Source organism: Spinacia oleracea, chromosome 6 (genome assembly GCF_020520425.1).
Source record: "Spinacia oleracea cultivar Varoflay chromosome 6, BTI_SOV_V1, whole genome shotgun sequence".
NCBI lineage: Eukaryota > Viridiplantae > Streptophyta > Magnoliopsida > Caryophyllales > Amaranthaceae > Spinacia > Spinacia oleracea.
Window position 1 is genome coordinate 84,426,441 of NC_079492.1, and position 26,365 is coordinate 84,452,805.

Consider the following 26,365-nt stretch of genomic DNA (forward strand, 5'->3'; position numbering starts at 1 on the left):
TTGAGATGGAATTTAAGATGACTTCTTCTAACAACAATATATATAAAAAAAGTGTTCTTATTTGATATAATTAATAGAGCTTTTTGATAAATGTCACTAATTAGGCACTGTTAATTATTGCTTTTGTTGTAGTGAAGGTATCAAAATCTCAAATTCAAACAATCTTAAATCAACCACAATTACTCAAACTTTAAACAAAAATCATAACAAAAAATCCAAAACCCTAGATTCATCAAAATCAACATAAAAAGGGAAATTCGGATAAACTTCAAACTGAAGTAGGAGAGAAAAATACCTCAGCGACAAGGTACTCAAGGATAGAAGCAAGGTAACCTGGAGCTCGGCGGATTTCCCAGCCTTTAAAATTTCAGCAAGAAGACCCATCGGAACTGCAAACCATTCTTACTGCTTCAATATGTTGCCTTCTTTGCAGCATCAAAACCTAGGGTTTTGTTGGTGACAGAGTAATAAAGCTCGATGAGAGATGGGGAAGGAGGTGTATAAAGATTTGGAAGGAAGAGGATGAGAAATTGAGATGGAAAGCGGATGAGAGGGAAAGAGTTGTAAAAAGAAGGGAGGAGGAAATGTAAATTATCCTAACTTTATTTTTTAAAGAATAAATATTAACCATATATCATTGCGTCGATGAGTAAGAATTTGTGCGTCGAAAGTAACATGTACATTGGGTCAATTATTAATAAATATACGACGAAGATTAGTAAATCACACATATACTATACGTTTGCGTTTTCTGTTTGTTAACTACCAAAGAAAGTAATATTTTCAAACCCATAATTGTCATATTTGCGTCATTCTTTACAATGAGCGACAAAAATAAGCATTTTGATTCTAGTGCCTACAGAGAAGCAAACACAACAACAGACTGGATTGCAAATGTCGGGCACCTAATTTGGAATAACATGTATATTGAACCTTGTAATAGTCCTCAGATACTTTCTATTATTCATGATGACTACTTAGGAGTATCTCTCGAGTGGAGGTCGGGTCCCCTAATGTACTCCATCGGTTCCATATTAGTTAAATTTTTTTCTTCTTCTAATCGGACGTTACTATGTTTCTTTTTAGACATACACTTTTCATACTTTTCCATAAATCATGATTCTTTTTTCTTACAAAAAAATGTTTTTAGACATACACTTTTCATACTTTTTCATAAATCATGATTCTTTTTTGGCAAATTTGCTAAAAATGACATAACCCAATTTTTGTGAGAAATGACCTTATATAATTATTTTTGTGAAATCACACCTTAATGTAAATTTTTTTAGCGAGAAAGGACCTAATTTTTTTTTTGTGAAATCACACCTTAATGTAATTTTCTTTTTGCGAAAGACAGCCAAAAGTAAGTTTCCGGCATTGACGTAGCTTTTCCGACCATTGACTTGCACGTGAGAAGCACGTGTGGCTTTATTTTGCTAACCACACTCAATTTTCCTCCAAAATTCTAAGCTTTAAAACCTAAAGTTGCAAAAAAAAAAGCGAAATAAAATCAAGTTTGAAAATCCAAGACTCGGGAAAATCAGTGTCTTTAGCCAACTTAAGCCACACGTGCTGCTCACGTGCAAGTCAATGGCCGGAAAATCTTAGTCAATGCCGGAAATTTCCCTTAGATCCTTTCTCGCAAAAAATTACATTAAGGTGTGATTTCACAAAAAAAAAATATAAGGTCCTTTCTCGCAAAATTTGAGTTATAAAAGGTCCTTTTTGGCAAATTTGCCTTCTTTTTTCTTACATTTTTCAAACCTTGTACTAAATCATGATTCTTTTTTTTCTTACAAAAATCATGATCCTTCCATCCACTTTTATTTCTACTTGATTAATAAACAATTTATTTTATCCCCTTCACCATAGAAACACTCTTAATAATTGCTTTTTTACGCACTTTTTTCCATTTCTTAATAACGTGTTTTTCTCCAAATCCGAAAACCAATTAAAAAAAGATCGATCGGGGCTAGATAGGTCAATTACTGAATTATACACCCGAGAGTACCATCCAAATGGTACTCCCATGTCAAAACGCAACGAATACAAAATAAAACGCGCGCGACATAGAACGCTGAGTAACATAAAATAACATGTGAAACGACAGACGTAACATACGAAATGAAAAAAAGTAACATAGCATAACTGCTAAAATTATAAGTATAAATAGCTTTAAAATGAAGAAAATTACAGTTATGCTTCATTTCCATTTCGAAGCTTTCTCTCTCCTCTCCACTTTCTCACTCCACAATTGTCACAAACCGCCATTTTTGGAGATTTTTAAGCTTTCTCTCTCATCTCCATGAACATTTCTTAAAAGGCTTCTCTTCATTTACATTTCTCCTCGCAATTTTTGAATATTTCTGAAGTAAAATGGAAGAAAAGTAGCGTGAAAAACATCCATAAAACAAGGAATTCAAAAGTACAAGGTGAGTAACACTAATTTCTAAATTATTATGCAGTTTCTTCCTAATTTTTGTTCATATTTTTAAGTTTTTTGGACTTATAAACCCAAATTTTTTGAGTTGTTTTTCTTTTTAATTGTACAATTGTAGTTCTGAATAACTTGAAGACGATGACACAGTTGCATCATGAATTAAAATTCAGTCGTAATTTTCGTCAATTTATATATTTTCATAACTTTGTACTACACATGTTATTTTTGACATAATATATGTTACTTTATCTTGTATTTATGTTATTTATTGTATATTCGATGATACATAGGGTTATTTATCTTGTGTTATTTATGTTATTGTGTATATTATGTCAGTATCACTTTGTGTTATTTGTTTCTTAATCAGGTTAATACTTAATATGTGATTTTCTTTCTCTTCAATCTTTAACTTTTTTTTATCTTTTAAACCATATTTCAGTCCATTAGATTCAAATTTGATGTAAATTTGCAAGATAAGCCGTTTAAAATTTAGAGACAAACACTTTTAAACCTATGTTATTTTACTATAGACTTATGTTATTTTTCTATGAATACTCCCTCCGTATTTATTTAAGTGATACACTTGACCGGGCACGGGTATTAAGAAGAAGAATTGAATGAAATAAAGTAATAAAACAAGTGGAATTGGGTAGATATTTTAACAAGTAAAACAAGTGGGGATCATGTCATTTTAGGGGGTTGGGGTGGGTTTAGTTATGAAATTATTTGTTTAATAGGATGGTGGGACATATGATATATTAGATAGATTATTTAATTAGATGGTGGGGTTAATAAGTTACTAAAAATGGCAAATGTATCTCTTAAATAAATACGGCCGGAAAATACAAGTGTATCTCTTAAATAAATACAGAGGGAGTATATGTTATTTTCACTTTCATGTTATTTTTTACAAAGCTAATGTTACTTTTTTCACAAAAAGCGAACATAACTTTATTTTAACGCGCGAGGGTACCTTCCTCCCTATGGCCCTATTTGGTTCATTATTAGTAAAGGAAAGGAAGAGAAAAGAAATGAAGGGAAAAGAAAGGAAAAGAAGGGAAGAGAAAGAGATTTTATTTTCCTGTGTTTGGTTTAAGGGAAAGAAATGAATGGAAAAGAAAGAAAATATAAATGACAGCTTTTAATTTTCTCTTTCCTTCCAAATTCCTCTGATTTTGGGAGGAAAAGAAAGTGAAATCAATACCTAGTATTTAAAAAATATAACCACACCCATAACAATGCCACGTGGCTCATCCCATTATAGTGCCACGTCGCCCATCCCATTACAGTGCCACGTCGCCGGCCATGTGTTTTAAATCCAAAAAAATGGAAAATTTTAAAAAAAATGAAAAGGAAAAAGCAAAAAAGCAAAAGGGAAGACTGGAACTTGCCCTCACCGTTTCCCCATTCTTTTCATCCCCCCATTCATTTATGATCAACTCCCCTTCCTCTTCCTCGCCATTAATTATCATCATTCATTTCGGATTTAATCGCAATCAATATTACGAATCATGGGCCTTGAATAACAACCCTCTTCATTTTCAACTTCAATTGAAATTGACTCCTCTTAATTCTGCATTAGACTCCAAAAAAAACCCTTGCAAGGACCTTCAATTGGACCTTGAACTAGAATCAAAATCCAATTTCACCTTCAATTCGATCCCACCATCTTCTCCCTAACTTTAATTACCCCAGAAAACATTAATAATTTCTTTAATCATGTCGGTTACGGTTTCTTTGCATAATTGGTTATTGACCTTCCACCTGTCATCTCTTACTCCAATCCTATCTCTATTTAACATAGCTAGGTATGCCTCAGTAATGATATGAACGCCAGCTTCCATCAGGTATGATTTTGTATCTTATTTGTGCCTGTTCTTTATTGGCTTAGTTTACAGTTTAGAATAGTTGTATGGTTTGTTAATGGGCATAGATTTCCCACTTTTGAGGTTTCTAATTGATGTGTAGTTTTTTTCCCATTTTCAAAATGTATTATACTGAATAATGACATTTTTCCCCAATTAGGTGAACTATAAGTTGATTGATTTTCTTTAAAGTAGCACCTACTTTTGCTGGAACATTCTGAGTATTATGATTTGAGGTTGTGAATATTACATTACTGGGTTCGGGGGATCTGATGTTGTGAATATGACATTACGAATTTGGCGCAATGTTTAATATGGTTGAGTGGAGTTAATGGAACAGTAAATTGTGGTACTTTATATTTTGTTGAGCGTGTTAACTTGGGTGATTTTGTCTCTTGGTTAACTTTTGATGACAATTTGGTGGAGTTTCATGTCCTGTCGTATAGTTACCCCAATTCATAGAAAATGAGAACAACAGAACAAGTCCATCACAGTAACCCCCACTCCGAACCATAAAGGCTATCACTAATCACTGTGTTCTTGATCTTTTTTTTGGTTTTTTATGGTCCCTTATCATAAATTGAATAGGTATAATAAGCTCTGGAAAAGAAATGGATATTCTTGCCTAGAATTTAAAAGGAGAGAGCCAGCTTAATCTTTTGTTACCCTACCTAGGTAATTCAATTAGAGTGCAAGAGAACATGCCATATATCCTAGGTGATTCAATTAGAGGTCATCTATCCTAGCTTAATCTTGGACTGGATATAGGTGGTGAAATGAACTTGTCTGCTGGAGCTCTTAATTATCCAGTTTAGAAAGCATTCAATACAAATATTACACTATTGGGACACCTACGACCAATACCTACGGCCATTGTACTCACTGTGTTGCTTGTGTCATCAACAACACATGTTCTTACGCAGCCAAGATTATCCAACTTTGTAAATAAACTTAAGGAATTAATGCCCTCGAAAAGGTATACCGGACATCAAGACTGCACTGATTTATGACATATATTTTATGAAAAATAGACAGGCCAACTGATTTCATAACAATTTATTTGTTCAAGCCACTTTGAGTACGAACAACTGCCTAGGCTTTAGCATAGAACATACTTTGATGTGTTGTGTTGTTTGTTGAAGACTTTATAAATCATAATTCCAGTTGTATCTTATGCAAGCAACTCTACTTGCTTATGCAACTTACTCTCTGGTTGATCATGCTACATTTTTCCAAGACTCTTGTGTAAATGTTAAATTCTTTGCGTGATTTTTGCTGGGTTATTTAGTAACAGAGATATATTTAGATTTTAGTCTTCCAAATACCAGACCATTGAATAACCAGTGTTGTTCCTACTACAATGTCGGTCCTTTTCGGAAAATGACTATCTTGGTAGGGGTAGTGGTTTCAAATCTTTCAATAGTTGTTTACATTTTTCTTGTATTTGGCGAATTGCCATATCCGTGCACTTTCATGCTGCTTTGATACAAGCAATTCCTTGAAGAATTCATGAATTCGTAGTTTGTCATATGATTTCTCCATCTGCGATATTTATATTACTGAACAAAATTTTCTAATTTTTTATGTGTTATTGTGAAGAATACTTTTCACGTCATAATTAACGTATGCAAATCCCTTTGATTAGTTAGAATAAGCCAAAGTCATGTATAGGTGACAAAGTGTAGATAGAGGATTTGGTTACTGCCCAAGGAGGATTAGTCAAAGTTAATTAAGCATCAAAGTTGTAGTGTCCCTTTCAATTGTTGTGGACTTGTGTCACTTCCCCCTTGCCCACCTAAGCACCTAAGGCTAATCGTATTACCCTCTCATTTCTCGCTTTTTTTACAGCCATCCTATCCTACTAACCCAACCTGTCATTTGAACTTTTTAGTATACGTTGCTGCCTTGGAAATCGTCTTTTCACTAGTTTTTAGATTGACCAGGGTTAAGAACACTTTAATCTAGACTGTTCCAGATCCTCCCTAGATGCAAGTTTGCATGGAGGCTTAAAATCCTTAATGAGACGATAGATGTTCAAGCGATATTCTGTTTTTGTACCAAACAGTTCATGCCTTAAATATTTTACTTAACCAAGGTTAATAATTTATAAGAACATATAGTGCTTACATTACCTATTAATGTATTCTTTGTATAATTTGTGAACTTTTGTTTTGAATTATGAAACTATTGGAGTTTTTGTTCACTGCAAGTTGCTGTTTAATACATGGTTAATCAAGTTTTTGGATAGATTGAGGTCGAATATACCCGCACACAATTAAGATTAACTGGCCCTCGGGGTGTTTCGAGAAACTCCCCTCCGATGCCTAAATAAGAGTAGGTTCGGATTATGTAGAGAGTTCTCTGGGTTAAAGTGTACATGAAAGCAATAAATGAACGTACCTTGAAATGTGCACAAATGCGCAGTGGCGGACGCAGGAATTCAGAAATGGGGGTCCAATTTTTTTTATTATTTGCTTATGCAATATGAATCCTACTATTTTACCTCTTTTATTAAGGAAAAATAGCAATAAAAATCAATATATCGGACCAAACTACAACCATAGTTGAAAAAATATTACGAGTGTACATATGCAACGAGTTTTTATACGGTAAAAGAAATTTGCTACATTATAATTACACTTGACAAGTAGCAAAAACAATGACAAAACAATGACAAAACTACATAGCCTGATCTCCGCGCTGCAAGCCTTAAGTTTGGGCAATTCCGCTAACCATTGAGCTATAGAGATTGGTTGTTGCTCCAAACAGACATTAATTATTAAAATACACATTTGCAGTTTTTTTTTCCAGAAAAATGGGGGTCCCTTTGGTCCTCTCAAGGACCATGTAGGTCCGCCTCTGCAAATGCGTCATGTTTATAGTATTGCAGAATAAATGTTGATGACTTTATTATGATGGGCCTTGGGCCATAAAGAGGATTTAGAATCCTTGAGGGAGTCCGCCAAAAACTCATAGGGTTGTAATGTAAGGATAATCCGGGTTTAATACAACTACTATTGATTTCCATATAACTATTGCCAGACGTCAACTCTACTACAGGGCTCAAATGCGAAACAACCCCTACAAATCGTACTATCATAATGTACTTTTAAATTAGTCTCTTGGATTACACTACTCCTTGCATTTTAATGACGAATAAATTACAATATCTTCCAAAAGGTAGTCTCACAAAGAACTTCACCCTCAATATTTGTAGACAATATGTTTCCAAATGGCCTAATGAAACACAACAACAAAGGTAAACAAAAATTATAACCAGAACATCCAAAACCACCAACAACAAAAACAATATTCCCATCCACATAACCACAAAACACCAAAACCTTCCTTACGAGAATGAAACAACTATAGAGAATCACACTAACAACAAAAATGAATTTTCAATACAACACATCAAGGTTAACTCACATATAACAAGCCCGTTCTGTAAACGGGTCCAAAGACTAGTTTTTATAAAGAGCTTTCCTTCCACTTCCCATACCAAATACAGAAAGCATTATTTTTCCAATCCTTTCTTTTGTTTTCCTTCCACTTCCCATACCAAATACAAAAAGCATTATTTTTCCAATCCTTTCTTTTGTTTTCCTTCCAATTCCTCCCAACCAAATAAAGGCTATACTCTCGAGTCTACCCGACGATTTGCGTAGGTAATTCATAGGTTTATAAACCCTAACCCCCTTTCAGAGGTAGAAAGACAAAAAGGATGAAGATAGCAGTGGAAGGATGCATGCATGGTGATCTCGACAATGTCTACAAAACTATTGCTGATTTGGAGAGAGACGAAAACACCAAAATCGACCTTCTCATTTGCTGCGGCGACTTTCAGGTTATCTTTTCCTCTCCATATTAATTTCTGCTATGAGTATCGACAAATCCCCTTTATTATCTGTTTCTTTTCTTGTATTTTTATTATTATAGTAATTTGTGAAGTTTTTCGTTAATATCCAGCGCTATTGTTAGGCTCTGTGGAAATAATGTTTTTTTTTTTATATTTGAAATTGATTTTTTGAGGGAATTTCGATATATTGGTTGTGGCTGATTCTACCAGAACATATAATTGAGTTCTTAGTACATAGGTAATTTAATTTTTGAATTCTGATGAATTCAACTTATGAGTTGATGAGGTGGATTCTTCCGTCAAATTTGTCGTTAATGCCCGCAGCAATTTTGTTCTGAGTTTTCTGTGAATATATAATTTGAGCGGTTTAACACAGGTGGTTGGAAATATAATTGGAAAGACCTTTTTGATGGAAATAGGTGATCGTGACTTTGTGAGTGCCGAAACTCGATTTTTAAATGTTCCATACGTTTTGCAAACTTATGAGGTAATGAACACTTTCTTAAAGTTTGGGAATCGCTTATCCAGCTCTTGCGAGCTGTGAGTTCGAAACATTTTCAGCCACTGGGGTAATAAAACTACTTCTGTTGGTAACCAGAATGTCATAAAAACAACTTGTTTGATGTGTTAAGGTCTGTTAGGACCTAATTCTATTCAGATTACATTCGGAGTGCATCAGAAGAATTTGCTATAAAATATCTAGATGATAGTTTTAGACTTTTAGGAGAAATATGTCAAAGAAGAAGAAATTTTTGAAGGAAGAAGGTGCTATGAAGTAGTGCCGAGTATGAAATACTTCATATGTTGAATGAAATTCTTGGTCTTTGTCACACTAAAGATATGTAGAATACATGTGTTGCTAACTGTCTGTGCTTCTCTTTCAGATCTTCCAGTACACGGAAATTCTGAAATGTCGTCTTATTAGACTGATATGTCGGCTTGACCTTTATTACAGGCTGTTAGAAACAAAAAGGATTTGGAGAGTTTAAATGTAAAACCTAAATATAGGCAAATGAATACTTTTTGGAAATACTACTCAGGAAAAGAAGTAGCTCCTGTGCCAACTATTTTCATTGGTGGAAATCACGAAGCATCCAACTACCTTTGGGAACTGTAAGTAGTTACATAGTCCAGTACTTTATTCCCTACAGGTTTGAATGTGGATATATGCATGTTTTTGCTTACAGATTTTCTGTTTTTTAGTTTTTGCGTGGAGGGTTTAGTGACCTTGATTTTGATCTTTTGAAGTCACGTTAAGTTTTTATGATGATAATTTTATGATAATTTGAAGTTTATCTTATTTAACAAAGTGGAATCTGGAATTATTCTATTTTCTATTCGATTTTCTTAAAAGAGAGATAATATTACCATGAAAATATGGCCCGTGTATGGAAGAGATATCTATATGGTGTGCCTTTTCCAACGATTATCAAAGAAAATAATCATAGAGGATATCAAGCTACTCCTAGGCTCCTAGCTGCATGTTGTGTGATGTGCACTACTCTTGGCTTCTAACATTTTGTGTATTATCAATCCATACAAGACACTCTTAGATTAACTTATATCATTATACGGGTACTTCCCAAAACCCGGTACTTAGATTGAGGGATGGCTATTAGTTTGCCCCCTCTTAGTTTATTACCCGGTACTTTGTATGTCCTATATTATTGCTCCGTATTATTTATCTATTTGTAGCTTCACATTGAGTCACAAATATCAAAGTGGAAGAAGTTTGAGATAGAGAGAGTATATAGGAACTCAGAAGTCAGAAGGTAAGCAAAGAACAACACGATGCATTTCCGCTCGCCAATATAAAAACTACTATCTGTTTATTCAATTATGCATGGAGTACCAATGCAGCCAACTCGTGAGCCGTTACCTCTTTTCTGAATATGAGTTTGTTCATCTTGCTCCCTTAAAGTTATTAATGCATGTAGTTTTTCATGAGTTTTTCAAAAGTTCACCAAATACCCCTATTTCAAAACTTAAATCACCGAATACCCTTAATGACATCATCAACCCCTAATTAACCTACCCATTAACCCATATTTTTTCATTTTATCCTCTTTTCTTTTCTCTCTGCCCTTTCCTTCATGGAAGCCACCCTGCTGCTGCCTCCTCCAGCATCCCGCCACCACCTCCTCCTTCCCCCTTTACTTGTCGCCGACGACCACAAGCACCTTCTTTCTCTCCTTCGTCCTCGTCGAACCTGAACCCGAAGCCCGAACCCCAAATCGAGTTCTCCTCCCGATTTGGCTCGCATTCGCCGGTGGTCAGCTCGGCTATGTCGTCCGCCGATGAGTTATTCCTCAACGATCAGATCTGTTTGATGAAGCTATGCGTTCATTTACATCAGCCGCAGAGGCTTCGAGGAAGATGATGAGTTTGATGATGATGGAAAGAGCATCAAGACGCCGAAACGTTTGTTCTCTGTCCTTCTGCGGCCGGCGGCTACGTTATGCTTCACAACATCCAACCCTTTGCTCGATGCAACTCCCGTCGTCTTTAATCAAGTCTCCTCCTTCCTCTTCAATTCACCATCAGTGGAAAATTTTCTGGATTCAACAACTCCGGAACCCAAATTCTCCTTTTCCGTTCACCAATAAGCCTGCCTAACAACCAAACATAACAATTCTCAGGGTTCGCCATTAGTTGCTGGAAAATTATTTAATTGAGGATTTACGAGTACAGCAATTAACTCTTATTAAGCTTTGAATCGATAAATTTATATCAATACGATTCAAGATTGAACGAATCTGAAGCAGGGGAGGGGATGCGAGTTTCTAGAATTGACGAGGTTGGAGGTGAAGAAGTTAGATGTTAGCGGTGTTGGTGGTGATTGGCGAGGAGGGAGAAGGGGTCAGACGAGGCAGAAAATGGTGGTGGTAGCTTTTCAGGCAACCATGGGGGAAGGGGGAGAAAGAAAAGAAAAACAAGGTTTATTATTGGGATAATGGGTGGGTTAATTAGGGAGTGGGTTCATTGGGGTGATTAGGGGTTGATGAGGTTATTAAGGGTATGTGTATTAAGTTTTGAAATAGGGATTTTTGGTGAATTTTTGAAACCTGAGGGTTATGTGGTGAATTTTCTCAAAATTTAGGGACATCTCATGAAAAAAACTGATGAATTAAAATTAAAATGCTTAGGAATTGTTTTGATGGAAATAAGCAGCGTTTTTGCTGGATATTTCAAGTTGTATCACTCCACCCTAAACTTTCCCTATTGTTGCCTTCTTGGGGCTTCTTGGTTTAGGGTTTTCGATGTGCTATTACTCCCTACTTTCCAATTATGGGGATAGTCTTTTTCTGTTCTGTATTGTCATTCTAGCTTCTCTCTCCAAAATATCCTCTAGATTGGAGTCCTCTTTTCTCCTTGAGCTCAACTGATTTGAGCACATTCTTGGGGTAATCAGTCTTAGCTATGATAATCACAGTTCACACTGTCTACTTGAATATTTTGTCAATGATGGGCCATTTATGTATCTAGAGAGTTTTCTAAACAACATGTTGCGCCTCTATGTTAGAGCTATTTCTATTGTCTACTCTCATGTCGTCCTAGTCTCAAACCATCGTGTTGCTGATATAGCTACAGAAATTCACCAAATAAGGGAAATATTGTATATTGTTATTACAAGCCAATGTGTTTCTTAATTAAGTGTTCATATAAGATTCCTTATGCTCCCCTGTATTCATGCTTCATAGATTCTGTACTATAAAGGAGTTACGTGGATTGTTATAGGTACTATGGTGGATGGGCTGCACCTAACATATTCTTTTTGGGTTTTGCTGGGGTGATCAAGTTTGGCAGCATTCGAATTGGTGGATTGTCGGGGATATACAATTGTCGCCATTATAGTTTAGGTAGGTCCGTGGTATATTTTTGTTTTGAGTGGTTTTGTGTTCTATAGAAACTGTTTTTTATTTATTACAAACATGGCCTTAGATATTTGTATGACAGATTTATTGTCTAGACCTTTCTGTATCTCTATCTATAGCAACCAAAATAGGGAAAACTTTATCATATCTACATGTGTTATGGATGAGCAGGGCATTTTGAAAGACCTCCATACAATGAGAGTGATATACGGTCCATTTACCATGTTCGTGAATATGACGTCCACAAGCTTATGCAAGTTAAGGAGCCAATCGATATATTTCTTTCACATGATTGGCCGCTTGGTATTACTGATTGTGGAAACTGGAGAGAACTTGTCAAGAAGAAGCCCTCCTTTGAAAAAGAGGTAGGTTAAATTATGCGACTGAAAATATCTTATATGATGGTGTAACATTCTATTCTGCTTTATTCGGTTTCTAAGAAGCAAATAGGGTTTGTCTCTAATTATTCAAAGAGCTAGTAGGAGTTGAACCACTATCCCTCACACTGTCTTTAACTTTTGTGTTGGTGCGTTGTAGGAGTCTGTCGTAATACGATAGTCACACATTTGAGTCAAATCTAACGCAAATTTTTATGCTGAATTGCTGATTATCTTCCACTATCAGGAAATAAAACTTATTGTTTCAACAATCACTTGGCAAATATCTGAATAAATTGAAATCTCGTTGCGCTATTAGTTCAATAATACAAGTTAGAAGTGTGAAGTCCAATTCTAATGATTCTTTAATCATGTTGCATGATGGTGGAAATGCTTGGTGTTGTATATGTGTATAATTTCTTGTCGTCATCCCTTAAAATCACAATATTATTGAAGGTCATGTTAGCACGCACTTTCATGCTTTTATAATAAATGGGCTATTATTAATGATAATATTTTCACCATGACTTACTAGTTACTATTGTGTAAGTATTCATTCTCAGATTCAGGAACGAACTCTTGGTAGTAAGCCTGCTGCTAAGTTGCTGGAGAAGTTGAAGCCTTCTTATTGGTTTTCGGCTCACCTGCACTGCAAATTTTCTGCCCTTGTTCAGCATGGCGAAGGTGGTCCTATGACAAAATTTCTTGCACTTGACAAGTGCTTGCCTGGTCGCAAATTCTTACAGGTATGAGTTGCTTATTCCAGTATCCGTCCAATTCATCAACTGCTTGAAATTGCTGATTTTAGATTTTTGTTGTGTCAGATTATTGAAATCGAATCTGACCCTGGACCATTTGAAATATGTTATGATGAAGAATGGCTTGCGATTACTAGGACATTCAATGTAGCCTTCCCCTTAACTGCAAGGCCTGCTGATTTGCGGTGTGTTACTTAATCTATTTGTCGATATTCCTGTTTTCTCTTTGATTAAGTGTTGACAAATATTGTTTTTATTTGAAGGAGTGTTCAAGCTGACACAGAAGGTTCACGTCAGTGGGTCAGGAGTAAGCTAAACACAAGAGGGAATAAACCCTTTGAATTCACACGAACAGCTCCGTGCCATGATCCCTCTCAACCTGTTTTTAACGGTTCCTCTGCCGGTAATCATGATTCATGTAGTATATTGTGTACCTGAAATTATTTTTTCTGCTTGTCTTTTTTAGAGCTACGCAATTTTCTGTATTATTCTGTTTAGTTTCCTATGTAAAGGGCACCCAGCAAGCAGTTTTCTTAGGCTAGGTAACTATGTAGATCTTGCCTTTCTTGTTGAAACTATCAGTGGCTGCAAAATGCAAATGTTGTTACTTTTTTTTGTTCGAGTATCAAACATGCTCAAATAGTTCCTCAATGTGGTGATCTGATAACAATTGGTGTTTGTCAGATGCTCTGCAATCTTATTTTTTTTCACGCCTAATTTGATGTGCATTACGATGGTTATGGGATGATATGCTGTATTGATCTTTTCCTACCCCAGTGTTCATTTGTTCATATAAAATGTTGGTGCCCTTTTGTTTCCCAAGTTTGAATAATAGCTGTTTATTCATGTTTTCTTTACTCAAGATGAGTTTTATTTCCCCCCATTTCTCTATATGTTGACATTGTAATTGCTATGATCAAGCATCGCAAGTTTGACATTGTAATTGGTATAATCAAGTATTTGATGGTCAGTGGTATTTTTTTTATTATAGAACATCATCGGAATCCTCAGACAAAAGCACTTTTGAAGTTCCTTGAGCTGCCATATCTTCTTGATAACTCCACTGCACGCAATGAGCCGAGTTCTTACTCTCCATCGGTATCTAAAGCTGGTAATCATTCGTGACTATGCATAGTAGACACTTTCTTTTTTGTTTGATCTTTTGCATTAATATAATTTGCATTCAGATTTTGCTTCAATATCATTATAAAAACTCTTAAAGCCTCTTCGCTTCCTTTCATGAAGTAGAAGATGGTCTTCCTGTTGTCGTCCTGTTATCGCTTTTGGGTCAATAGGAAACAACTTCTCTGCAATTGCAGGGGTAAGGTTGCGTACACCCGACCCCCCCTTACCCCGCTTCTTGCGGGAGTCTCTTTGAGGCAATGGGGTAATGATAATGAATGAATGAACGATCATTATAAAAACTCCCTCTAATGCATGAGATCTAACAAAGAAAGAAAACAACAAGACTAAATTGAAAAGCCAGAGATTCTTCCTATATTACATGGACTCTGGATATGCGTATGAGCATATGAGCGTATGTGCATTTGTCTGATTGTATGTGTACGGTCACGTTGTACAAAACTTTTAGGACGTGAGGTCTAAGTTAGATATGGAAATAATTACACGTAAATAATACTCCCACAGATATAGAAAACTACCTAAATTAAAGAAAAACACTACATATAAAAAAACCCATTTGACCCCATACCAGGGAATAAAATCTCGGCCGAGTCAACTCGGATCGCCCGAGCTAACTCGGAATTTCAAGCTGGCGATACAAGTTTGCCCAAGTTGTAACGCCGTTTTGAAAAATAGCGAGATTTGGCCCGGTTCAGCCGATCCGAACCGGTTTCGTCCGCATTAATCGTTATTAGCCTAAATTTCGGCCCAATTTCTCATGCTTTTGACAAAAAAAAAAGAAAGAAGGGAAGAAATCAAGGAACTCCATTAAAATCGATGGGGAAGCTCAATTTACAGAGGTTAACAACTGAAAAAGAAGAAGAGAGAGATCATAAATGTTCCACTGAATTTACACGTGTTTGAGGTTGGGGTAGGTAGGTGGGGGCCGTGGGGCTGAGTTTATTTTCCTTTTTTTTTTATTAAACACAATAGTAGAAAATGGAACTGGGGTAGGTGAGAATTTGGGTAGGTGGGGATTGGGGTAGTGGGCTTTTATCTATTTTATTAGTTAAATATTTTATAGGCTGGGCTAGTAAACTACTTCGTATATAATGAGTCAACATGAATGCCTTGGGTTTTAATTCGTATGAAAATTTATTAATCCTAAATTAACTAACTACAAAATTAATTAGAATAATACTTGTTTAAAAAGGCAAACAATTTTTTTGTTGCCACAACCGCGACTCGATTCGCGACGAACGCATCAATTCCGATACCCTCAACACCACACCGCGACCGATACCGCGACCGATACCGCATTTTCGAACCATGCCCCATACCCACCCTCAAGTTCGAAATAGAGAAAAGAGACGAGGGAGAGTATTCCATCATTGCACATGAACACCGTTTCACAAATCCGAAACCTCCTGCCAAATCCGACAACCACAACCTCCTGCCAAATCCGACAACCACAACCTTGATTTTGGTAAATTTCATTTGTGGTTGCGGTGAAGAGGATAGAAAGCGTGGAGGTGATCAAGGAGAGAGAGGGTAGATATTGTTGTGGTGTTAGGGGTGGTGGAGATGTCGGCCATAGGGACATGTGGAGGGAGGTAGGCTTCCATGGGGAACAAGAAGAGATTCATGTTGATTCATGTCATGATATGTGACTTAGTTTTACCGCTGGTCGCCACCAACCTACCGCAACCCTCCTCCTTTATCCGGGCTTGGGACCGGTAGATACGCGACACTCACAGGCGGAGTTGGGTAACAAGAAAAGATAGGATGAAGAAATGATCGAGACAGGGGAGTAGGAAGTAATCATTTTGAAGGGATTATTTAGTTCGTAAGTAATAGTAATATATACTCAGTAGTGCGGGGTAAGGGTAAAACTGGTATTGTACATTACAAAACTCGCCAAATAAAAAAACATGTCAACTAAGAAAAACATAGGAAGTATATTCAACAAAACAAAGGAGATGCACTTCCAAGAGAAAAATATTTCTTTGTTCAACCAAAGGTAACATGAGGTCAATCAGTCCTAATTAAGGAAGTCTGTTTGGAACTCTATGTACTCAATCATTGAAGCTCATTTATGATTCTGGTTCAAGCCTTTTATCAAGCAGAATAAACTTGTTCATAGAGCTACTTTGATTACAAATTGGAATTCAGAGTTAAGTTTATGTTTTAAAATTGAAACTAGGAAAAACTGGAAATATTTTAGAATAGTTTCGAAACCTTTAAATGGGTTTAACAAATGAAATATGATAAAATAGAAAATAGATTAATTTCAAATAATAGTCTTAGCAGCGGGAACACAAAAAAGGTGTTGTGACTTTTTTGCAAGTACTTGTTACAAGTGTTTATTTATTGATTTGTTTGCATGTAATTCTTATGAGGCGTTTGGTATGTGGTAATGAGAATTTGGGGAATGGAGTGTGGGATTAGGATGTGAGTTTGTGGGTGGAAATTCCTTCATATTTTTCCTATTGACTTGTTTCTGTAATGATGAGAAATAAATTGGGAATACATTACAAAATTACTCAAACACCCTTATTATACAACTCATCTTTCTTATTCATTAATGGCTTTTGGACATTTTTCTCCTTTCTCAATTCCGTTCATCAATTTCCACCCCCTTCCACGGGGAAAAAAAAATAAAGGAACTGAGCTCAATATTTCCTATTCTCAAACCCATGTTTATTTCCTATTCCCACTTAACAAACATGGGAAATGGGCCAAGTTCGGAAATAAATTCCCATTCCCATCAACATTTCCACTAAACAAACACACTCTTAGTTCTTACAACGTTACAAGTGCTTATTTTGTGATTTGTCTTTTCTTCTTTGTGTATTTTGATGGTTTGACACAGGATAAGGGTGTAAAGCAAAGCGGGGAAGGAGAGTTACTTTTTGTCCTTCTGTGCTGTTTTAACTCCGCATCTACAACGGTTAAAACGTTATAGCTTTCTTCATAAGTTTAGATTGCGTGTAGCGAACGATTTTCACACGTCATTCTCGTGAGGATTCTTCCAAACATAGGTCCATCGGCAAAAGTGAATAGGAGATATACATGAGATTACCATTGTCTTAACCTACGTTACTCGGACTCGGGTACGGGTGTCGGAAACGGGTATGGATCAGAGTGTCGGACTCGGAAAAACTGAAATTTGAAGACACGGGGACCCTGTCCTAAATTTAGACACGGGTACGGGGATATGAAAATTAAAAAAAAAAAATACAAAAAAAAAGAAAGAAAGGAAGTCTTAAAAAATCAAATAAACATAGATACAGTTGTATTCTAAAAAGGTCCACTGAAAAGGTCCACCAAGTCCTTTAACATACGTAGTATACAACTAAAGGGGTCCACCAAGTCCTCCTCCAATCTTGAACATTAAAGGGGATAAAAAATATATAGACAAAAAAAATCAAAAGTAAATAAAGTTGCCTTTTCACTGTACTTTTTATAAAAAAAAGGGAAGATATCTTTTGTCTTTGTACAGCTGTAGTTTCTAAGTTTCAATCTAAAAAGAAAAAGCTTTTTTACGCAACTTCATCTTCCTGGAACTGTGCAACAACAAGACCAGCACCGCCGCTTCCCTGGTTGCCGCCGGCAGAGTACCATCAGTGGGATGGGCGACCAAAATTACACCACCATGTTCGGAATTACGTTTCTAACAAAAGCCCCAATATTTAAACAAGAAACTAGGTAATCTTCAACCCCAATTAACAGATCTAGGGTTTGAAAATTGAAAAAAGAAAAGTAAATTGCTTCTTCCACCTCCTTTAGCTGCCGTGTCCGACTGACCCTACAAGGATCCGGTGCGGATTCCATACCGGGATCCTTGTCGTGTCGGGTCGACCTGGGTACGAGGGCAAAACTGCCGAGTCGAAGTAACTTAGGTCTTAACTAAATCGATTCAGGTTCCCTGGTTTAGAGGTGTGTTATCGTACTTCCATACAATTATAAGTTATGACATTGATCATGATGGCATCCTAATGGCCATGGGTGAGAAACCAGCTGCCCGCATAAGTGTACCTAATGTTGCTTGTCATGTACATTGTTGTATCTCCCCTTCACTTATGCTGACGGACCAACATTTGGATTAGTCCTGACATGGATTTCAGTTCGTTATCAGCAGGCAAAGCGTTTAAACAATAACTTCCCGTAAAAGCCCTTAATGACTGTGTATAGTGAGAAACCTGTTCGCCATGGTGAATGCGGAGTTCATACGGTGCTGATTGCTGAAGAATGGAAAGTGATTACCCTCCTTACGGAGATCATAAGTAATTGTAACTTGTAAGAAGTACTTGCAAGTAAATCACAAATATTCCCTTTTCATGTTCCCATTTTCACAGCTTTAATTTGTTGTCTAGTTTTTCCTATTTCAATTTCTTAATTCCTGTACAAGTTTCAAACCTAGTCTTACTTTCAATTTTACAACAACCTTAATTATGGATATCAATTTGTAGCAATCAATGTTTTCCTTATGCCTGCCATCAAGTGTACGATCAGCAATAGAGCCGAAGAACGTTTGTTGGGAATCCTTGGCAGAGGGAATCAATTCTCTTTATTTCAGTCTCTTCTAAATACAGTTTACCCATTATTATTACCTAAAAAAATATCCGGGATTGGAACTTTCAAATGTTTTGTGATGCTAGAAACTTAATCTGGCATGCATTCTCCAGGTTGATTGGTGGACATACCGTTTTATTACTCTTGTAACTTCTATAAATGTGCAAAAAAATAATTCCATCTCCGTTGTTTCCCTCCTGCAAATTTCATCTTGAGACCAATGGTCTAATGAAGGCATCGTTGACTGTTCCTTTTGGCTAATTGCTTATGAAAAACTATGGTATGCTCAACGATGAGTTTTATATTTGGGAACAAATAATGTAATCTTACTAAATGTCTTGTTTGCTTTAACAATGTAGAGATAGGGTGTCCTTTAGATTAGTTCTTCACTGTGAATACCTTGCTAAAACAAAGGTTGTTTGAGATGTGCACATTAGCTTTCATATTCGGCACACAGATCGAAATATCTGTAGGTGCTATCATTGAGGATAAATCAGGTCATCTCTCTAATTGAGTTTTTGGAAGCCAATACCTGCGGCCGTATGGGATAGATTTGTGTTTCTTAGCCTTTAGGTTCCCTTTTTTCTATAGGTTTGCTTTTTTTTTCTTTAATATACAACGTGATTGGCACACCACTTTTACGGTTTGTTTTCTCTAGTCCTTTCGTGCATCCTAATTTTCGTAATTAATGGATGTCTTCGTTTCTTATAATTGTTTTGGCTTTAATGTAGGCCCTTATTCTATTAATAATGAAGATATTCCTATTGATGATGTGGATGAACTAGAGGAGCTGACGGCCGCTGATACTGAAGAATAGACAAGTAAGATCCACACATTTTGGTTGTAATTAATCCTTTGTGAACTCATATTTAAATATTTGTTTTCGGAGTTTGATTTAAGCTAAGGTGGTTATAGTTTTTAGCATGTTGCATTTCCCTTAATCAATCTGTCACAACAACAACCAGCAAACACAGCAAATATGGGAAGAAGAGAGCTTTTTGATTAATAACACCAAATAGGTGGATGTTGAGTTACACTTCTAGTAGCTTTTGGCCACCAATCTCCTTAGTAGCTTGAGGTTACAAATTTCTACACAACTCACAAAATAGACAATGCTCTCTCTCTTCCTTCTTTCTATTTATGCAACACGGGGCTTGAAATAAGGGCTGGTGGAAGGCTTAATAATACCCACATCCAACATTTCACAAATCAACCTTTCAATCTCATCTTTTTGGATTTGTGGATAATGGTAGGGTCTCACACCCACCGGGTTTCATTGTGATAGCGTGCTCGTGCACACGGACTAGGGGCAGTCCTTTTGGTTGGTCAAACACTCCCTTGAACTCCTCCAGCAAGCTACGTAAGAAGGGGGAACCCAGCCTTGGCTTCCCCTTCTAGCTTGTTAAACTCCACCATGATTCCCTTTCCTTCCTTCCGTAAAACCTTCATCATTGCCTTCAAGGAGATCTTCGAACGAGCTAGAGAAGGGTCACCTTTAAGCGTAACAGTTTATGTCTTTTCCAGGGGTAGGAAGTCCTCTGCCACCATTGCGTCTTCATTGAGCCTGAATGACACTGCCTTGCAAATGCTCGCACCTCGTACCGCGACACCGTTCCCGAGCGACACACCAAATCCCCCGACTTCGTAACTGGGATCTTCAATTGCTCCATCGCTGTGACAGAGATGAAGTTATGGGTAGCCCCCGGATCCACCATCACGACCACCTCCCCTTCGCCAATTTTCCCGAGCAATTTCAACGTTTTTGGGTTGGTGATCCACACGATTGAATTAATACACAAGGATGTCGGAATTTCTTCTTCATCGGGTATATCCATGGCTCGAAATTCGTTGTCTTCCCCTTTCTCTTCCTCATCGTCCTCATCTACCAGTAATACACTTACCTCCTTCCTTTTGCATTGATGCCCTACGCCCCATCTCTCATCACATCGGAAGCAAAGCACTTTCGCTCTCTTTTCCTGTAATTCTCGATCGAACAACCGCCGTGTCTCATCGGAGAATCTCGACGACAAAGCGGCATGGTGTAAAAATGCGGTATCGGTGCGGTGATATGGTAACGGAGTGGTCTCGGTGGTCGCACAAGATCAATTAGGGAGGAAAATAAAAACTAGTTAAAAAGGACTTTATAAAAAAAGTAGATTAGTGAGGGAAAAAAGAAAAAAAAAACAAACACGTGTATTCTTTGGCACCTGTTATATAATTAATAAAACTGATACCCAATCCCCAGTTGCCACCTACCCAGCCCCACCCACCTCTTTACTTAATAAAAGGGAAAAAGAAATCCCAGTCTACCCCCAACTCAGAATCACGTGAAAGAACGATCTGTCACATTTAAATAAAACTGATAAAAGCCCAATTCCCAGCCCCACCCACCTGTTTTTCATTTAATAAAAGGGAAAAGAAGTCCCAATCTACCCCCAACTTGGGAATCAGAATCACGTGAAAAAAGAATCCCAGAGCCCTAACCTCTTCCTCTTCCTCTTCCTTCCTCCATGCTCCACATCCATGGCGGTCTTCTTCTGTTTCTTCTCTGCTCGAAATCTTTCTTTCTTTTTTTCTTTTTCTATGAAATAATCGGTTAATTTGCGAGTCCAAACGGTATATATCGGGCGATTTTTGACCAGAACGGTGTATCTCGGGCGATTTTTTACCGGAACAGTTGTACCGGCCGAGATCTCGCTTTTTTGTAACACGGCGTGATAAATCGCCTAATATCGCATCGCCAACCCTAAAATCCGAGTTAACTCGGGCGATACGAGTTAACTCGGATGAGTTTTTATACCATGCGAAGCGGTGGACTTGGTTGGAACTACGGCGTTTGGAGCCTCCATAAGAATTAGCAGATGTTTGTAGTGGGTGTTTAGAATCCTCCTTCCTTAGTTGTTGGGTTGTAGTGATTTGAAACTAGGCCATGAGATTGGGCTTTGGGAGCAGTGTTGTTGAGTGGGGACGAATTTGGGTCTTTACTGAAATACGAAAACTGCCCAAAACTGCCCCGTTTTTGCTGACTCGTTTCCGTTTCTTTGCAACCTGTTAACCCGGTTCCTCTCTTCGACCTGAACCGCTAGATCCATCATCTCCTCCAAAGTATAAGGATTCAACAACCTAATTTCTGATTTAATGTCTTCCTTCAAACCATTGATGAATTGTCCCATCATGATACTATCTGGTACATCCTCTAGGGGAGACGCCAACTCGACATCCCTAGAGGAGATGCCAACTCGATAAGCGGTGCTGGTACTCCGCCACTGTTGAAGTTTGGTGGCGGCTAGGCTCCCAGAGTTCGTTGGTCGGTACTTGGACAAGATCCAGGCAGCCCAGGTCTTAGTAAACCACCTTAGCGCATCACCCTCCATAGAAATCACCGCTGCCTCCATCTTCTCACTCTCATTCAATCTGTAAAAATCGAAATACTTCTCTCCCCTGAGAATCCAACCATCAGGATCATTGCCTTATGATCCTTCAAACCCACCTCCTCATTCGAATACCCTTCTGTTTCTCGGTTTATCCCCCCGATCTCTGAAAAATGTTCCTCGTCCTCCGCTGTAAAGCTCAGCGGCTGCTCTGGGGTCTTCACCATTAACACCTTAACTTCCATTTGAAACTTCTCTTGAGCCTTTTATAAGACCGCCATTTGGTTGTTCTGTTCCTCTCTGAACCTGTCCAGCCTTCCTTCCAGGCGGGTAGTGGCCTCATTCACTATCTCTCTGTTTTTCTAATACTCTTCCTCACTCTTGGCCGCAAAGTTCTTGGAAGGCAGCTATTCCCTCGGCTAGGGTCTTCTATATAGTCGCTTCCATTCCTTCCATCTCCTGTCCAGCCTTCCTTCCAGGCGGGTAGTGGCCCCATTCACTCTCTCTCTCTGTTTTTCTAATACTCTTCCTCACTCTTGGCCGCAAAGTTTTTGGAAGGCAGCCATTCCCTCGGCTAGGGTCTTCTGTATAGTCGCTTCCATTCCTTCCATCTCCTGGTTCATCTCTGCGAGCCCGTTTTTCAGCGTCTCCAACCTCTGCGAGTTTGGATGCACCATGGCTGTTTCTTTCTGGGATCGTGGCTGCTCTGATACCAAGTGCAATGCCCTCAATCAACCTGTCACAACAGCAACCAGCAAACACAACAAATATGGGAAGAAGAGAGCTTTTTGATTAACAACACCAATAGGTGGAAGTTGTGTTACACTTCTAGTAGCTTTAGGCTACCAATCTCCTTAGTAGCTCACAAAATAGACAATGCTCTCTTTCTATCTTCTACTTATGCACTAGGAACTATTATCTAGTAAAGTTCATTAATTGCCTCCTGCTGCTGCTTTTGTTCTGTAGTGGTGGCAAGGCCCTTTTGGCTCACACCCACCTCTTCATTGGTGGTGTTGGTTGTCTTCTGTTGCAGCACTTGTTTGTCCCTTCTGCTTCTGCCTCTGCCTCCTACTGTATACCAAGGGAACACGTGTAGGGTCAGAATGGTTCATTACACATGTCTAACAGAAGAGGGTTTTATTGTGGCGAATATATTTCAACTCTCGCCTGTGGATCACTAAGTAGTTTTTCCTATAGGTGTGCCAGGCCAGTAATATCATTAAGTAATTGCTCGTCGAACATTGTCAGCATTAGAAGTCTTGGTATTTGAAAACTTGGTTACAAATTGTTCTTGAAGTCATATTTGGTTTTCTTCTCGTCTCTCAAATATGGAAGCTATCAATTTTAAAAATTCTCGTGCTATATTAGTTTATAGTGGTTTTTGTTCACCGGCATTATGATCTTACGAATGCTTAATGACTTTTGATATACATCTTGGCCAATCACAAACTTTTATGTCGTGTTTTGTGTATGTTTTTTTTATAAATATTTTATACTTTTTGGGCTTTAAGGGGACTTTTCAAACCCCAGCGTCCTAAGTAGGGGAGGCCTATCCTCAATCAACAAGGCTCATTATACAAAGCATCGGGTCCACAGGAGAATGTAGGAGAAATGTAGAATATGATCTGGCGATACTACATCAGGAAACTTTGATGAGTCATTTGGCAGTTATCTTATCAGAGTTGGCATGTTCAAATCAATCAGGGCGTGATATATTGAGTTTAAAACTAACAAACAAAGAGAAGTTTGCATTCCAGAAAGAGGAAGTTGCATTCAGCAGAATCCTCTTTAAATAGTAATGTAAGAGTCGGAGCAAAATGAATCATCATATCAAAAACTTATATTTCTCCTTCAGTTTTTCTTAGTCTTTAGCCTTCGTTTCCTTGAACATCTGGGCTTAGGGTCTGTTTGTTTTCACTTATTTCAGCAAAAATAAGCCCAGATAAGTTAATATAAGACAATTGGACGTGGAAAAAAGTTCTTTTCTGCAAAAATAAGTTCAGTTACTTAAAGATAAGTTAATTTCAGCCAAATTCAGTAGAACCAAATTGAGCTTTGTTAGCCTAGATTTAATTCAGTTTTTAGCGTAGCACTTATTCGTGTTCTTCAAGCAGTTTCTTCTCCACTTGTTATCGAATATGGAGGTACTCTTTACTTTTTTAATCAATACAAATGTCAACTTGATTTACCGGTTACTTCAAATTTGTGTGAAAGTTTCCTAAATGTTCATGTATTTTACTTGATCAAATGTGGAGGGTGTCACTTAATTGTTTGCATTTTTTTCAGTTTCCATGGCTATTTTTGGTTGGATTAAAATGTCATAATCTAAGTTTCCATGTTCCAGCAGTATTATTTAGAGATAAAAGTACTGTTAGAATAAAGGTCAACCCTTGCGTTAATTTGTTCCACATGCTAGATATCTAAAAGTGACTCATTTAGCTGCCCTGTACTCATTTGTTTATTCTTCTATACTTCTTACAAATTTTGTTCTCCTGTTTGTTGTTTTTTATATATTCTTTTGCTAACTTCTAACACTAATTCTCTTCTCCAAGCAGAAATTGCACTCACAGCTTTTGTGGTGTCAATGTATTGCGGCTTACACCCAGTCGTGAACTCGTGATGATTTAACACGAAGTCAATATTATCAGCAGGAGCGTCTGGGTCTGGCAACCATTTCTTACCGGAAAAGAGAAATCTTAACATAATGATCCTCCTCAACAATATTACTGCAATTCGATTACAAATGCAGGTATTTGTGTGAGCTTGAATGGCTTTTATCATCGGAAAGGATTTGTTGCAACTCCTGTGAATAGGAAGCCCTGTGACACATGTGGCGTGTAATAGAAAGTAATTTCTTGCAATTCTTATTGTTGTTGAGGAGGTATACAGAAGAAGCATGAGGGTGAAACCCAACTGCCAAATTAGTATATATGTAACTTCACATCGATTGGAGGCGGTTTCTTAGAATATGTCAGTTATTAGTGTAGGTCTTTAAAACAAGGGATTTCAGAAGTATACTAGTGTAGGGAGCCGTTACTTTGGAGGTCTTGACTCCTGAGCTTTGATTAAGTTTACCGTTTTTACATTTATGTAACGAAAGTGACCCGATGTATGCATTATGTTTGCTAAAGTGGACGTCTTGGCCACACTAACTTTGAGAAATAGGACACAACTTCGCACCTTTGGTCTATGCAACAAAAATATACTACCTTTGTTTTGCGGAGTTCTACTTCTTTACTTCAGCAACAAAAACCAAAGAGCTCAAATTTGGGACCATCAAGTGGATACTTTTACATGTAAGAGGAAGATAGACCGTACGAAAATTATCAAATATTGCAGGGTCTCACAGAGTGCGGCGGAGATGATAAAATATGAATAAGAGATTGCCAAATGTTTTTTTTTTTTTGGTGATTGGAGAGGGGCAGGCCCCTTAAGAAAAGCTAATACAACCTACTGAGAACAAAAACTTAAAAGTAAAGAAAGCAGAAAAGACTACAGTAAAGGACCAGCAGAGAACTAGCAGTTGGGCTTCCATGCTTGTTACCACAGATGCTCAAGCTGCCAAAGCAGCCACCTTTCTTGCTATAGTCACCCCTCCCAAATCCTCCAATAAAACGGCCTGAAGGTCCGAAGGGACCGCCTCAAATATCAAAAGACGTTGCTCCATTGTGACTCCATAGTTGGCCAGCCAGTCTGCAGCTTGGTTGGCTTCACGGTAACAGTGATTAACCGTGACCTCCCAACCTGTTCTATTGATCATGCTCTTACATTGTTTAATAATATGAAAGGAGGGAGAGTTTGGGATGTTTGTGTCAACCAATAGTTTCACAACCACTTCCGAGTCTACCTCAAGTTGTACCTTCCGATGTCCCGCGTTCCAGGCTATGGCTAAGCCGCGCCTTACTCCCAAAAGTTCTGCCTTCACACTTGAACAACTTCCACATTTTGTTGCAAATACTTCAAATAAATCCCCCCTATGACCACGAATTAAACCACCACATCTAGCTACTCCCGGGTTTCCTTTCGAGGCTCCATATGTGTTCAATTTTACCCACCCATTTCTTGGGTATATCCAGCGAATCTGCACCGTAATCATGTCCCTCTTCCTTTTTCCTAGCATGAT

At 37.6% G+C, this 26,365-nt stretch overlaps 1 protein-coding gene across 2 annotated transcripts; it reads left to right on the top strand.

Annotated features, from left to right (window-relative positions):
• Positions 1 to 7,894: 7,894 nt before the first annotated feature.
• Positions 7,895 to 25,421, top strand: LOC110777710 (lariat debranching enzyme). 2 transcript variants are annotated; one of them, XM_021982302.2, is made up of 10 exons: positions 7,899 to 8,152; positions 9,120 to 9,277; positions 11,903 to 12,024; positions 12,211 to 12,404; positions 12,980 to 13,162; positions 13,241 to 13,359; positions 13,438 to 13,577; positions 14,166 to 14,285; positions 19,603 to 19,692; positions 24,798 to 25,421. In XM_021982302.2, the coding sequence occupies exons 1-9, from the start codon at positions 8,030 to 8,032 to the stop codon at positions 19,686 to 19,688; spliced, it is 1,245 nt and encodes a 414-aa protein (XP_021837994.2). In that variant the 5' UTR covers positions 7,899 to 8,029; the 3' UTR covers positions 19,689 to 19,692; positions 24,798 to 25,421. The 2 variants fall into 2 exon arrangements, with proteins under 2 accessions (XP_056686664.1, XP_021837994.2); XM_056830686.1 differs by lacking the exon at positions 19,603 to 19,692 and having other exon boundaries at positions 7,895 to 8,152.
• Positions 25,422 to 26,365: the final 944 nt, after the last annotated feature.

What these genes read in the sequence shown, in the direction of transcription:
- LOC110777710 (XM_021982302.2), top strand. Translation starts at nt 8,030, where the DNA reads ATGAAGATAGCAGTGGAAGGATGCATGCATGGTGATCTCGACAATGTC. An exon ending in CTGGTCGCAAATTCTTACAG is followed by an intron (nt 13,163 to 13,240) that starts GTATGAGTTGCT and finishes TTGTTGTGTCAG; the next exon opens with ATTATTGAAATCGAATCTGA. An exon ending in TTTTAACGGTTCCTCTGCCG is followed by an intron (nt 13,578 to 14,165) that starts GTAATCATGATT and finishes TTTTTATTATAG; the next exon opens with AACATCATCGGAATCCTCAG.